The following is a 15,574-nucleotide window of genomic DNA, read 5'->3' as shown; positions in this document are numbered from 1 at the left end:
TCTCTCTCTCTCTCTCTCTCTCTCTCTCTCTCTCTCTCTCTCTCTCTCTCTCTCTCTGTATAAATCCTCTGGGCTGAATCTAAGGTTCTGTTAAGTAGGGATTGTTTTCTCTTTGTAGCACCTCGCCCTGGCCTTGGCACACAGTGGGTCAATGCTGCACATCAGAGAGGAAGGCTGAGCTGGGATGAGCCTCCTGGGATCAAGCTGGGGAGCTGGAGTTAAACAGGAAGGCTACAGCAGAGTGGAGTGCAAGGCTGGCCCCAAAGAGGCGAGCAGCATCCTCGAGTTGGGGTGGGGGGCAGGGCTGTGCAAGATGAGATGGAGAGAGACACAGAGAGCAGCAGCCAGGCCTCCAGGGAGGAGACAAAGGAGTCCAAGAGGCAGGAGCCAGTGGGCTCCAGGGTGAGTCAGCCGCCCCGTTGCCAGGCAGGTGTTGATGGGAGCGTTGCCTGGCTGCGGGGGCGGCAGGGAGAAGCTGCAGCTGCTCCTGCAGATCCCAGGTGGGGTGGCCTCAGCACCATCCGGGATCTGGGTGAAGGGGGTGGCGGTGGGGGGGAGTGTTGGGAGGGGGGCATGCCAGGGCCACCTAGTGTGGTGAACATGCGCTCTGCTCACCAGCCTCCATTCGATGAACCTTGAGGATATGCCTACTATTTACAAGGTCTTATGCTGACACAGAGAAGAGATAACAAAGGTGGAAAACGCAGTGCCTGGCCTCAAGATGCTTCTGGTGGGGGCAGGAGGTAGAATGCCTGTTGCCATCACCCCACCCGTAGGCTGCTCCTAGTTTTGTTCATAGACCCACTGTGCTCCCTGTGGCCCCAACTCCTTAGGCTGGCACGTGACTCCTCCGTGTCTGGCTCTCGAAAGCCTCTCCTGCCCCTCTTACTTCTCACCTCACACACCTCCCCCAAACTGGCCACAGATTGGACAACCCACATTCCTAATGATGTCTAATGAGAACAGCAATTCCCACCTCTAGAGCAGAGGGTCAAAGCTCCCATTTTCAGGGTGCTCTCCTCAGTCAGCCAGTAAGGAAGAGTTTTGTTCCCATTTTAGAGAAGACTGAGTCTCCAAGAGTTTACCACTGGCAGAAAATAGAAGAGAGGCCACTAGAAGCCAGACCTTGTGCCTAGAAGGGCAGCCCTCTTTCCACCGCGTCTGCTATGCAGACGCTCCTCTGTGATTTATCCCCTCTATTAGACACAAGCTCCCCAAGAAGTAGGGATGGGGCCTCATTTTCCCCAGTCTCCTGAAGATGTGGGTGTAAGGCCCTGGGGAGAGACACAGAGACACAGAGAGGGGCAGAGACAAAGACCGCTGGGAAAGGAAAAGGCTGAAGGATGTAGTGAATGGAGAGCCCAGCAGACAAAGGCCCTTTTCAGTTAGGGGCCCACCACCTGGGGCGAACGAATCCTCTCAGGGAGGGGGATGGAACTCACCCCCAGGTCCAGCATGTCCAGGGACACAGCTTCTTCTGCCAGCAGCTGCACAGAAGAATCCGCATTCACCGTGATGGAACCACTGCTCACTGCAGACAAAGCGGAGCAGAGGGGCCTAATGAGGTGGGGAGGGGCTGGGTTAAACCTGGGGCATCTGAGAAAGAGAAAGGCCTCAGAGATCCTCCGGCTGAATAGGAACGTTCTCTACACGTTTCAGACAAAAGATCATCCCAGGGCTTGAAGTGCTACTGGGAAGGGGACCCAACTCCCCCCAGCCCCCTTTCGGTAACCCATGTCCCCTGGAGACTCCATTCACCAGGACATTTATCCTTGCAGTCAGCCCAGATTGACTCCTCCATCTCCCCACTTCTTAGTGAGTCTAAGTAGGACTTCAAAAAACAGTGGCAGCAGCCAGGCCTTCAAAGAGAAAAACTGGTGTCTCTCTGAGCCTTTACTTCTCCATGTTGGAGATTCCAGGCTGCTTCCACTGTTCCTCATACGGCCTGGGGTCCAGCCCCTCCTGGTCCCGGCCTTCCTCCTCAGAACATGTCCTGGTCTGCAGAACTGGACATGGCAATCAGAGAGGGTCTGACTAGGGCAGAGGACAAGCAGGGGAATAAGGGAAGGCTAGAGTTGGAATCAGCCTCCTGAGTCCTGGAAGGGAGAACCTTGCCTTGCAGTTTCTTGGTACTGGGGAGCCCTTCTGGGGAGGCTGGAGTGGCATAGGAATCATAGCTAGCATTTACAAAGGGCAGCTAGCTGGCCCAGTGGATGAAATGTCAGGCCTAGAGGCAGGAAGATCTGAATTCAAATGTAGCCTCGGACACTTAGTAGTGTAAAATTGATATATTTCAGAGAGTATTTCGATGGTAAAGGGAAGACAGACTTATGTGTGAATGTCTGTCAGCTCCCTCTTTCTCTATATCAGTATTACTGGGACAAGGAGCTATATGTGACCATGGGCAAGTCATTTAACCCTGTTGGCCTCAGTTTCCTCATGGGTAAAATGAGCTAGAGAAGGAAATGGCAAATCACTCCAATATCTATGCCAAGAATACCCCAAATGGGATCATGAAGAGTTGGACTGGCCTGAAAAATGACTGAATAAGAAGAGCATTAAGTTTGCAAAGTGCCTTATAAATATTACCTCATTTTATCTTCATAACAATGCTGGGAAATAGGTTTTATTGTTATCATCTCCATTCTATAGATGAGGAAACTGAGGCAGACAGAAGTTAAATGATAGCTCTTTCTGCAATATGTATCTATGTGTGACTTGAAGGTGAGCTTTCTGGGCAAGGCCTAGCTCTTGACAATCCTTCTAGAGATGACTTAAAGACTCCCCTCTGTTGTAAAGCTGGGGAGAAGAAAGGGGGATAGGTTTCTGAGAATGCTAGAGCTACAAGCACCTCTGTCTCTACCCAGTGGGCTCTGAATGGATCTCAGTCAAAGGTTCTGCCTTTTTTGGGGTCGGACTGGTGAAACCTTGCAAAACTTTCTCAGGATGCTTTTAAATAACTGAAGGAAATCCTAACTTTTGGTCCAAAGTTAGAGCTGGTGAAAATAAAAGTAACATACTTCCATCCAATGTCACTGACCCTTTGAATTCTCTCCAAGGATTCTGTAACATAGTTCAAGCCAGGCAATTTTACAAAAGCAGAAAGTGAGGATGACAGGGAAGCACAAAGTCCTGGAGGATCCCACTTTGGAGAAGGCCATCTAATCCAATCCACCCCTGAACCAAAAGCTCTACTTCTGTCCCTACCACACTCTCAGAAAGGTTCAGCCAGCCCCTCCTTGAAGAGCTCCAGAGTAGAGCCCCACTGCCTCTGGAGGGAGCCCATACCACTCATGTTAGAAGTTCTTCATGATGCCGAGCCTAAAGCTGTCTCTGTGGTGCTCCTAGTTCTACTGTTGGAGGCCAAGCAGAACAAACTGAATCCTTCTTCCACTGAGAAGGGACAGACTCTAATCAGAGGTGGCAAGCATAAGGCCCTGGGGCCCCAAATGGCCTGAACCAGATTAAAATGTACTTGGGAATGGGGTGGGGAAAGCATCTGCTAGGCCAGTGATGGGCACCCTTTTGAGTTTGGTGTGTCAAAATTCACCAAAAAACCGAGCATAACTCAGGTGATGTGTCACTTAGGGAAAAAAAACCATAATTTCACGATATTTATAGTTTAAATAACAAACATGTATAATTGTAATATATAACTGTATTTAATAAACCAAAATAGGTAAATTAATATAGGTAGAATTGTCATCTATAGTGCACAGGGTGTCTACACCACACTACACTACAGCAAAGGTTTTATCCTCGGCATATTTCTCTGTATGCAGCTGCATGCAGTCACATGTCATAGAAAATGGCTATGCATGTCAGTGCTAACATGCATGTCATAAGTTTGCCATCACTGTGCTAGGCAGTAGAGTGCCAAGCCTGGAGTTTGGAGGTCCTGGGTTCAAATCTGGCCGCTGACACTTCCTACCTGTGTGACCCTGGGCAAGTCACTCAATCCCAATTGCCTAGCCCTTTCTGCTCTTCTGCCTTGGAACCAAAACTTAATATTAAAGGTAAGGGTTTAAAAAAATGTAATTGGGAAATATTTGACAAAATAATTAAAAATACAATAAACCCCATATAATATGATTTTTTAAACTAAGTCAAGAATTAGTGGTCTCTGCCTCATTTGGAGTATGACATCACTCCTCAAATCACAGAAATAGGTGGTGGCAGAGCCAGGCCTAAAACAGATTTCTGGACTTAAAATCCAATGTTTTTTTCCCATACCAATGCTGCCTGACAAAAAGAATCTTACCTGGCCCAGGCAAATGGCTATTTTTCAAAAGTAACGTAAAGGCATGAAAGGTCCCTGACCTGGCCGATGGCCTCAAACACTCACATACCGAAATACTTGGTGGTGGTGCCATCTTCAGCATGCACGGTCACTATACCAGGCTTTAGCACCTGGAGGGTGGGGACGTGGGCAGCCAGAATCCCAAAGGCCCCATTCTGGGTCGGGACATCCACCTGCTTTACATTGGCCTCATTGAAATATACCTGGGGAGTCAAGGGGAGAGAGGTCCAAAGGATCAGTGGCTGGCCTTGAGGACAACCCACCCCCTCCTAAAGGCACAGTCGGGATGGAGAAAGATGACAATCTAGAGAGGAACTCACTTTCCTCGTGGCCCTAAAAGGGAGATGGGACAAGCACTATGATGAGAAGGTCAGAAAAGCTGAGGGGCACATACGGTCAACCCACTAAAAATCTGGGCCATGAATGGAATCAGTTTCTTTCCAAGCGATAGCTTTCTGCTCTGTTGTAAGATGGGGGAGGGTGTATCTGGAAGCCTCTTAGCAAAGAGAAAGGCAGAACAGAGGTAGAGGTTTGAGAGCTGGCCCTAAAGCTGGAAGACCTTGGGTTCAAGGACCACCTCTGACTCAGAATGGCTCTGTGATCCTGGGCCTGGACTGACCCTCTCAGAACACTTTAAAAAGGGATAGAAAAGACAATGACCTACACTAGCAGAAGGAGTTTCCTCAACCTAGATCAATGAAATCATAGGACCTGTCTCCATCTCTATAAACAAAGAGTGGTCAGAACTGACCAGGGGGCCAAAGAACACAAGATGTCTGAGCTGGGAGGGCCCTTAGAACAGAGAATGTCAGAGCTGGGAGAGACCTTAAAACAGAGAATGTCAGAGCTGGGAGGGAGCTTAGAACAGAGAATGTCAGAGCTGGGAGGGAGCTTAGAACAGAAAATGTCAGAGCTGGGAGGAAGCTTGGAACAGAGACTGTCAGAGCTGGGAGGGAGCTTAGAACAGAGAATGTCAGAGCTGGGAGGGAGCTTAGAACAGAGACTGTCAGAGCTGGGAGGGAGCTTAGAACAGAGAATGTCAGAGCTGGGAGAGACTTTAGAACAGAGAATGTTAGAGCTGGGAGAGACTTTAGAACAGAGAATGTCAGAGCTGGGAGGGAGCTTAGAACAGAATGTCAGAGCTGGGAGGGAACTTAGAACAGACAATGTCAGAGCTGGGAGGGAGCTTAGAACAGAGAATGTCAGAGCTGGGAGGGAGCTTAGAACAGAGAATGTCAGAGCTGGGAGGGTCCTTAGAACAGAGAATGTCAGAGCTGGGAGAGACTTTAGAACAGAGAATGTCAGAGCTGGGAGGGAGCTTAGAACACAGAATGTCAGAGCTGGGAAGGTCCTTAGAACAGAGACTGTCAGAGCTGGGAGAGACCTTAGAGCAGAGAATGTCAGAGCTGGGAGAGACCTTAAAACAGAGAATGTCAGAGCTGGGAGGGTCCTTAGGACAGAGATGTCAAGGGTGGGAAGGGCCTTAGAATCCAGAAAGTTAGAGCTAGAAGGGTCCCCAGAACTGAGAATGTTAGAACTGGGAATAGCCATAGAACCCAGGATGTCAGGGCTGGGAAGTTCCTTGGGACCTAGTTGGCCAGAGCTGGAGGTGGGGCTATAACCTAGGAGGTGGTCCCAGAACCCGGGATGTCAAGGTTGGGAGTGGGGCTGGAACCCTAGAGGTCGAAGGTGAGCTGGCCCCTGGATCCCACATACTCCGAGCCCGGGACTTCGGTCAGGGACTGGGCCGCACACTTTACAGAAAGGGAAATAGAGAGGCCGCACACGCGGAGGTCCTCCGAAGGTCAAGGCTGGGCGCTCCCCACCCCCCGCCCCGCGCTCTGGTGCCCTCTCGCCCTCAGGGGTCCACTCCCCGCGGGGATCGGTCACCCGCGGCCCCGGCGGCCGCACCTGAGTCGGGGAGGCGAAGGTGAAGGACATCTGGCCGGGGACGGCTCCGGCAGCAGCCGGGGCAGCCTCGGCGTAGGTTCGGGCCAAAGGGGCCGGGGTCCGGGCTTGGCGCAGCAGGCAGGGGACGCAGCGGCGAAGCAGGGCTGCGGGCAGCATGACGACGGCGGCGGTGGCAGCAGCTACAGCGGAGAATTCGGCCTGAGGGAACAGGCGAACGGATGGCTGGGCCAAGGACGGAGAGGTGGGCTGCGCAGGGGAACCTGGGAAATGCGGAACGGACTACGGCTCCCAACAGGCTGCGGGCGACCCTGGACGTAGGGGGTCACGACGCCGGACGCATAGGCTGTTGGGAGTTGTAGTTTTCTCCTCCAGCGACCCTCTTGGCTCCTGTGGCTTCTGAGCTAGGAAATGACTCAGAAGAAAAGGATAAAAGTTTTTAAATGTTTTATGAATATTCTTTCCTCTTTACAACACCGTTACCCGCTAGATTACCTCCACACCTGCCTCTGCATTTCACCAACCACAGTTCAATCAAGGTTGGGAGGGGTCATGGAAGAGCTGGCCCAATCCCCTCTTTTTTTACAGATGGGGAAACGGAGGCCAAGAAGGGTTAAAGTGAGCTGAAAGGGACTCGGAGATCACATTCTCCAACGGTTACATTTTACAGAGGAAGAAACAGATCCAGAGACATAAGAGATTCACAAGATTTAGAGTTGAAAGAGATTTCAAGATCATCTCTTCTTGTGCATGAGGAAACCGAGGCACCCAGTGGGGAAAGGACTTCCTGTAGCTGCATGTCAGAGCCAAAGTTGGGCCTAGAGCCCTGGTACCCTGATTCCAAGAGATCACCTTATTTACATATCCAACAATCAATTTATAGGGTCAACACAATTTTTAAAATTAGACAAAGATTTTATTAAATTCCTAGCAGGTATAACTTGGTGGCACAGCAGATAGAATGCTTGGCCTGGAGGCCAGAAAACCAGACATTTACTAACTGTGTGACCCTGGATAAGTAACTTCATTCTGTTGTCTCCGTTTCCTCTATATAACTATAAAAGGAGCTGGAGAAGGAAGTGGCAACCCACTCCAGTATCTTTGCCAAGAAAACCCCAAATGGAGTCACAAAGAATGAGACGTGGCTGAAATGACAGAACAACAACTAGGTTCAAGGCCTGGGGATTAGGATTTAGTCTTAGAAGGAAACTAAGAGACTTATCTGCTCCAGCTGCCATATTTTATGAAAGAAGAAAGTGGCATCTAGAGAAGGGAAATGGCTTGTCCACAGGCACCAAAGCAGAAAGCAATCCTCTTTCCACCACATGACTCTGCCTTCCAGCTTCCATGATGCCTAGTCCAAAGCTCTCATTTTGCAGTTGGGGAAACAAGCCCAGAGAGGAAGAGATTTGCCCAAAGTTGTGTAGATGCCAAAGTAATCATTTATAGATAGGAGCACATTAACTATTCTGTTTGAAAATTTTCAGCCAAAGTTTAGATTGATCTGCTTCAGGGCATTCTTGACCTTGTACATTGTGGTGTAATGTAGTGCTAGGCCCAATGCCAGAAAGACCTGAGTTCAAGTCCTAGTTCTGACATAAACTGAGTTGCCTCTCTGACCCTTAGTTTGTTCATCTGCAAAGTGGGTATAATAATGACTTTGTATGAAGAACTACCATGTGGAAGAGGGATTAAACTTGTTCTTTTTGGCTTCAGAGGGCATAACTAGGATCAATGGAGATTCAATAGATCAGGGAATGCTCTGGATGTAATTTGTCTAGATTTTAGTAAAGTGTTTGACAAAATCTTTCCTGTTAACATTTTGGAACATATAGAAGGATGAATTGTGAAATAGAATTATGTGGCTTTGGATCTGGATGAATGACAGGACCCCAAAGTAGCTGTTGATGGTTTGATGTCATTTTATTTTATTATTTTTAAAGCCCTTACCTTCTGTCTTAGAATCAATCCTGTGTATTGGTTCCAAGGCAGAAGAACAGTAAAGGGCTAGGCAATGGGGGTTAAGTGACTTGCCCAGGGTCACACAGCTAGGAAGTGTCTGAGGCCAGATTTGAACCTAGGACCTCCTATCTCTAGGCTTGGCCCTCCATCCACTGAGCCACCCACCTACTCCCTTGATGTCATTTTAGAGAGAGATCTCTAGAGGAGTGCTTCAGGGATCTGTACTGGGCTCATAGGGGTATAGTAATTTTTGTCAATGACTTGGATTCCTTAGAACCAAATAGCCTATTTATCAACCTTTCAGATGACACAGAAATGGGAGGAGGGTAGAGATATTGAACAACAGGATCCAAAAAGGATCCTAACCTAAAAAAGATGAACTGAGGGGGTGGAGAGATTTTGTAATTTTATTTGGGAGGAAACTCCTGGTGTACCTTCGACAGATAAAAGTTCTTCCCCCAGTGGAAATCTACAACTCTCGTAATCTTATGGTACCAGGCAGTTGCTTAAGTGACTTGTGCATGTTCATACACCTACCATGTGTCCAACGTAGGACATGAGCCCAAGTCTTCCTGATTCCAATTCTATATATTACTCTACTATTCCATGCTACATTATTATAAGCTGAAATTTAATAGGGATATTTAAATGTGAAGTCTTTTTTTTTTTTAAACCCTTACCGTCTGTCAGCATCAGTTCTGAGACAGAAGAGCGGCAAGGGATAGGCAGCTGGAATTAAGTGGCTTGTCGAGGATCACAGAGCTAGGAAGTGTCTGAGGTCAAATTTGAACCCAGGCCATCCCGATATCAGGCCTAGTTCTATATCCACTGCGCCACCTGATTTCCTGTAAATATGAAATCCCAAATAACTTTGAAAGCCTTAAGAAATCTCATCAATGAAATCACCAGCCATGATTCTAGTAGACCAATGAGAAAATATGCTACTCATTTCCAGGTAGAGGGGAATGGACGTAGGGTACGGAATGAGATATACATTTTTTGTACACGGCGAATGTGGAAATTTGTTTTGCTTTACTATAGATATATTTGTCAGAAGGGGCTTCCCCCACAATCAGTGGGAACATGAGAAAGGGGAAAATAAAATAAAACAATGTAAAGTCTTTTGCATGGCTTAAAAAAGAAATCACAAAAGCATCTTCACAGTTAGATGTGGTGTGGTAAGTCACTGAGAGGCTGAGACTGGTGGATTACTTAAGCTCGGGATTCTGAGCTGCGGGAGAGCTAACATCAACCTAATATTCATACCAAGTCTGATACTAATATGGTAAAGTCTCCCTCCCCCCCAAACTTCCTTCCAAGAGTGAAGGGCCAAGGTGGCTCCAGCTGAGAGCCAGCCCAGAGACGGGAGGTCCTAGGTTCAAATCTGACCTCAGACACTTCCTAGCTGTGTGACCCTGGGCAAGTCACTTAATCCCCATTAACTAGTCCTTACCACTCTTCTGCCTTAGAACCAATACACAGGATTGATTCTAAGACAGAAGGTAAGGGTTAAAAAACAAACAAACAAACAAACAAAAACAGTGAAGGGCAACCAGACTGCCTACGGGGAGCCGTAGAAAACCAGGCCTGGTTGGAAATAGAGCAGGTCCAAGCGTCTTTGCCAATATGCATCCGGGTGGGACCCACGAGTGGCTTCTGCATGTCCAGGTTGGGCAAGATAGAGAAATCAGATCTCAAGCAAAAAATCCCCAAATTCTGAAGTATAAGATGAGAAAAGCGTGAATAGACCTCAGTGTACCTGAAAAGGGTATGGGGATATGAGTGGACTGAGAAAACCCTTGGATAATGGCAGAGAAAGGAGGTGAGAGGAGCAGTCAGTCTAAGACTCTAGAGAGAGACTCTGTCAGAACATACCTAGGTATAACATTAAGTTCTGGGATCACGTTTTAGGAAGGCCATAGATATGGGAAGTTAAATGGCACAGTGGATAGTATACCAGGCCTGTAATAAATCTGGCCTCAGGTGCTTCCTAGATGTATGACTCTGGAAAAGTCACTTGATTCCACTTGCCTAGCTCTTACTGCTCTTCTGCATTGGAACCAATGCAGAGTATTTATTCTGACAGAGAGTAAAGATTAAAAAAAAAAAAAAAAAAAAAAGGAAGGCCATCGATAAGATAAAAAGCAGCCAGAAGGATCAGAATATCTGAGTGATATTTGCTTGACAGTGCCAGGATTGTTGAAGGACTTAGGGATGTTTGACCTAATGAAGAGAAGGCTCAGTTAGTCAGCCAGTCAGTAAGTATAAGCATTTATTAAGGGTGTAGCTGGGTAGCTCAGTGGATTGAGAGCCATGCCTAGAGAAAGGAGGTCCTACAATGCATTAATGTCCCAATTTTGCTACATCCCCTCCAACATTCATTACTCTCTCCTGCTGTCATTTTAGCCAATCTTCTAGGTGTGAGGCGATACCTCAGAGTTGTTTTGATTTGCATTTCTCTAATTATGAGATATTTAGAACACTTTCTCATGTGTTATTGATAGTTTTGATGTCTTTATCTGAAAATTGCCTGTTCATGTCCCTTGCCCATTTATCAATTGGGGTATTGCTTGATTTTTTATACAATTGATTTAGTTCCTTGAATATTTGAGTAATTAGACCTCTGTCAGAATTTTTTGTTATAAAGATTTTTTCCCAGTTTGTTGTTTCCCTTCTGATTTTGGTTGCATTGTTTTTGTTTGTACAAAACCTTTTTAATTTAATATAATAAAAATTATTTATTTTACATTTTGTAATTTTTTCTAGCTCTTGCTTGGTTTTAAAATTTTCCCTTTCCCAAAGATCTGACAAGTATACTATTCTGTGTTCACTTAATTTACTTACAGTAAATTGGGACATTAATGCACTGCTTGTGGAATTGTGAACTGATCCAACCATTCTGGATGGCAATTTGGAACTATGCCCAAAGAGTGCTAAAAGAATGCCTGCCCTTTGATCCAGCCATAGCATTGCTGGCTTTGTACCCCAAAGAGATCATAGATAAAAAGACTTGTACAAAAATATTTATAGCCGCACTTTTTGTGGTAGCAAAAAACTGGAAAATGAGGGTATGCTCTTCAGTTGGGGAATGGCTGAACAAATTGTGGTATATGCTGGTGATGGAATACTACTGTGCTCAAAGGAATAATAAACTGGAGGAATTCCATGTGACCTGGAAAGACCTCCAGGAATTGATGCAGAGTGAAAGGAGCAGAGCCAGAAGAACGTTGTGCACATAGATACACTGTGGTAAAATCGAATGTAATGGACTTCTGTACTAGTAGCAATGCAATGACCCAGGACAATTCTGAGGGATTTATGGAAAAGAATGCTACCCACATTCAGAGGAAGAACTACAGGAGTGGAAACACAGAAGAAGAAAAACAACTGCTTGAACATATGGGTTGATGCGGACATGATTGGGGATATAGACTCGAAACAATCACACCAATGTAACTATCAATAATATGAAAATAGGTCTTGATAGATGGCACATATTAAAACCAGTGGAAATGCACATTGGCTATGGGGGGGCGTTTTGCAGGGGTGAGGGGGAAAGTAAGAATATGAATCATTTAACCATGGAAAATTTTTCTAAAAAATATTTTTAAACAATTTAAAAAGAAAAAAGAGAGAGAAAAGAGGTCCTGGGTTCAAATTTGGCCTCAGACACTGCCTAGCTATGTGACCCTGGGCAAGTCACTTAACTCCCATTGTTTAGCCCTTATTGCTCTTCTGCCTTAGAACCAATACATAGTATTGATTCTAAGGGTGATGGTGAGGATTAAAAAAAAAAAAGTATTTATTAAATGCCTACTATGTGTCAGAATTAAGAGAACATGCTATCTGTCTTCAGATACTTGAAGAGCTATTCCAAGGAAGAGGACAGGTTTGTGCTGTGACAGGGCCAGAGGACAGGGTTAAAAGCTTTGGGCAGGAAGTGAACAGAGGCAGATGGACCTCGTGTAGAGAGAAACTTTTTGACCATTAAAGCTAAAGAGGAATAGAACTGACTACCTTGGGATGTGAGGCAGTGGATTTATTCTAACTAGAAACCTAACATACCTTTCTGGTGTGTTTGGAAAATCAATCAGTATATAAGCAGATATTTGTTAAGTGTTTTCTTTGTGCCAGGCACAGTGCTAAGGGCTTTGGATACAAAGAAAGACACAGTCCCTGTCTTCAAAGAACTTACCTTCTAGTGAGGAGCCAACATTCAACAACCAAATACAAAACAAGATATAGACAGGATAAATTGGAGATAATAAATAAAAGAAATGGAATGCTATTAAGGAGGATCAGGAAACACTTCTTATAGAAGGTAGGATTGTATCCGGGACTTGAATGAAACCACAGAAGCAAGGAGATGAAGATGAGGGGAGAGAGTATTCCAGGCATGAGGAAAGCCAGTGAAAAGGCATAGAGTTGGGACAGTTCAGTGGTTCAGTGAATCAAGTGGGCCAAGCCTAGATTTAGAAGGTGTTAGGTTCAAACCTGGTCTCAGACATTTCTTAGGTGTGTGACCCTGGGCAAGTCACTTAGCTCCAATTGCCTAGCCCTTGCAACTCTTCTGTCTTAGAATTGGATACTAAGATAGAAAGTAAGGATTAAAAAAGGCACAGAATCTGGAGATGGAGATGTATTGTTATGCCATCGTAACAGTATTAAGAACAGTAAGGAACCTGTTCTGCTGTTCCTAATCACTGGACTGAAGTATATGTATCAGGGTATCAGACTTTAAAAGTCTGGAAAGAGGTATGTGGGTGAGGTTATGTATAGAGATCCAGCTCTATTTTTCTGGGGGTCCTGAGTGGCCTTTAGTGGTGTCGAATGGAATGAGAACAGTCAGATTAAATGCTTAGCTCATAACTGCTCCAACTTTATGGAGTCTTGAGTTTAATATATATATTGGTTTCACACAAAGAGCACAGAGAAAGAATCACAGCTGTGAAGGGGTTACAAATTATACAAAACCCATTAAAGTCTAAAAAGTAGAGAGATAGGCACAGGGTAAAGGGCCAAATTCCAACCACCAATTTGTAGGAGGTTAATTCTGGGAGCAGAAATATATTTCATAGAGATCCTAAACAAATTGAGTCCTGTACTCTTGATTTATAGGACTGCACCTGGTCAGATAAAGTCTTATCTAGCTTTGTCTGTGTCCAACCTTGATTATCTAAGTAATATATTTTTTAGAGTTCAGGCTTCTTAATTATCAAGGAGAAAAATGGTTAACTCAGTAGCTGCTGGTCTGCTTAAGGACTCAAAGCTTCCCAATAAGAATATTGAGAAAAGGTGGGGAATCTAAAAATGAGTCAAAAGAGGAGTCTCAGATTTTTACCTTAGATGGCCCATTCTGTCTGCTACCTGACATGCAGTGCAGAAAAAAATCATACACACTTTTACTTGCCGATGATTTTGTAATGGGATCCAGATAAAATATCTATTACAGACTCTATTTCTCTAAATGACTCCCAATAGCCTCCTGGAGGGGTCAAATTGTTTTTGGATTAACCAACCTTGCTGGTACCAGAGCTTTTCAGGGCTCAGGTGACCCGGACCAAACACAAAGACTGCCTCAGCCTGGATTGGTCATGTAGGGAATCCAGATAACAGGCCCTATCCTGATCCTATTTCTCCAATCGGCCTTCCACAGTTATGAAAGGCTTTAAATGCCACAGTGAAGATTTTATATTCGTTCCTGGAAACAATAGGCAGCTATTGGAGTTTATTGAGTGTAATTGTAAAAACTGGACTTTAGGAAGATTGGGTGGGGAAAGGACTGGAGTGGAGAGAACCTTGAGGCAGAAAGACCACTTAGTAGGCTACTGGAATAGTCTAAGAGCGAGGTGATGAGGGACTGTGTTAGAAGAGAGAAGAGTACATATTTGAGCAATATTATGAAGGCAAAATTGACAGGCTTTAGCAATAAACTGGATATGTAGCAGTGAGAGACAGTGAAGAATGACAGCTAGACTGTGAACCTGGGTGCCTGGGAGGATGGTGGCCCCTCAACAGTAATAGGAAAGTTAGGACAGGGCGGCAGGGCCTATAGGGGAAATAATGAGTTAATTAACAGAAAATGAGCAGAATAAACCAAAGAAGCTTTCTATATCTACTCTCTGGTCGTGTATGTATTGGATTAGATATCCCCTGAGATCCTATACACAAAATCTCCAAGATCCTGTAGCATCAAATTACTTCAGAGGTTGTGGTAAGGCCTTGAAAACAGTAAAGCTTGAGGCCAGAAATTCTTTTAACTTCATGCATATATATATATGTACACACACATATACAATCTCTATATTGATAACTATATTTCAATATAATTAGTTTCTTTTGGAATCTTATATATTTTATGCATATACAATTTTTATTCTGAAAAAATATCAATAAATTCACCTGTAAGAACAAAAGGCCAAGAATATTGAGGGAAATAATGAAAAATAGAAATGATGGAGGCTTAATTATATCAGATCTTAAACTATACTCTAAAGTGGTAGTCATCCAAACAATCTGGTACTGGCTAAGAAATAGAGTAGGGGTTCAATGGAATAGGTTCAGTAACAAACACATAGTAGTTAACAACTGTAATGATCTAGTGTTTCATAAATCCACAGATTCAAGTTTTGGGGAGAACTCACTATTTGACAAAAACTGCTGGGAAAGGGGGGCAGCTGGGTAGCTCAGCGGATTGAGAGCCAGGCCTAGAGATGGGAGGTGCTAGGTTCAAATCTGGCCTCAGACACTCCCTAGCTGTGTGACCCTGGGCAAGTCACTTCACCCCCATTGCCTACCCTTACCACTCTTCTGCCTTGGAGCCAATACACACTACTGACTCCAAGACAGAAGGTAAGGGTTTAAAAAAAAAACTGCTGGGAAAACAGAAAAACAATATGACAGAGCCATACTGGTAGAACTGGTAGAAAATAGTAGGCATAGTCCAACATCTCGTATTATACACTAAGATAAAGTCAAATTGGATGTGTGGTCTAGAAATCATGATACTATAAACAAATTAGGGCAACATAGAGAAATTCACTTGTCAGACCTATGGATAAAGGAAGAACTCAAGACCAAATAAGACCTGTTCTCTATACATTATGAAAAAGAACTGAAAATTAATTTTGATTACATTAAATTAAAAAGGTTTTATACAAACAAAACCAATGCAACCAAAATTAGAAGGGGAGTGACAAATAGGGAAAAAATGTTTATAGCAAGTATCCCAGACAAAGACCTAATCTCTCGAATGCGTAGAGAATTGACTCAAATTTATAAGAATACAAAGTATTCTCCAATTGATAAATGGTCAAAGAATATGAACAGGCAGAGGGAGAAGTTAAAGCTATAATCTTGTGAAAAAAATGCTTCAAATCAGTATTGGTTAGAGAAATGCAAATG

The 15,574-nt window shown here is 44.7% G+C and overlaps 1 protein-coding gene across 1 annotated transcript in view; it reads right to left on the bottom strand.

Moving 5' to 3' along the window:
- The window catches only part of ATP5F1D (ATP synthase F1 subunit delta), an 8,303-nt gene extending 1,821 nt beyond the window's left edge, over positions 1–6,482 (bottom strand). The window contains exons 1-3 of the mRNA XM_044658599.1: positions 6,212–6,482; positions 4,350–4,503; positions 1,443–1,531 (exon numbers count right to left, since the gene is read on the bottom strand). Of these exons, the coding sequence (XP_044514534.1) occupies positions 1,443–1,531; positions 4,350–4,503; positions 6,212–6,367 (399 nt within the window). The 5' untranslated portion in view covers positions 6,368–6,482. The remainder of the gene's footprint in view (positions 1–1,442; positions 1,532–4,349; positions 4,504–6,211) is intronic.
- Positions 6,483–15,574: the final 9,092 nt, after the last annotated feature.

The sequence above is a fragment of the Gracilinanus agilis genome, chromosome 1 (assembly GCF_016433145.1).
Source record: "Gracilinanus agilis isolate LMUSP501 chromosome 1, AgileGrace, whole genome shotgun sequence".
NCBI classification, from domain to species: domain Eukaryota; kingdom Metazoa; phylum Chordata; class Mammalia; order Didelphimorphia; family Didelphidae; genus Gracilinanus; species Gracilinanus agilis.
Note: the sequence above shows the minus strand (reverse complement) of the source record. Positions and strands in the feature narration are given on the sequence as shown.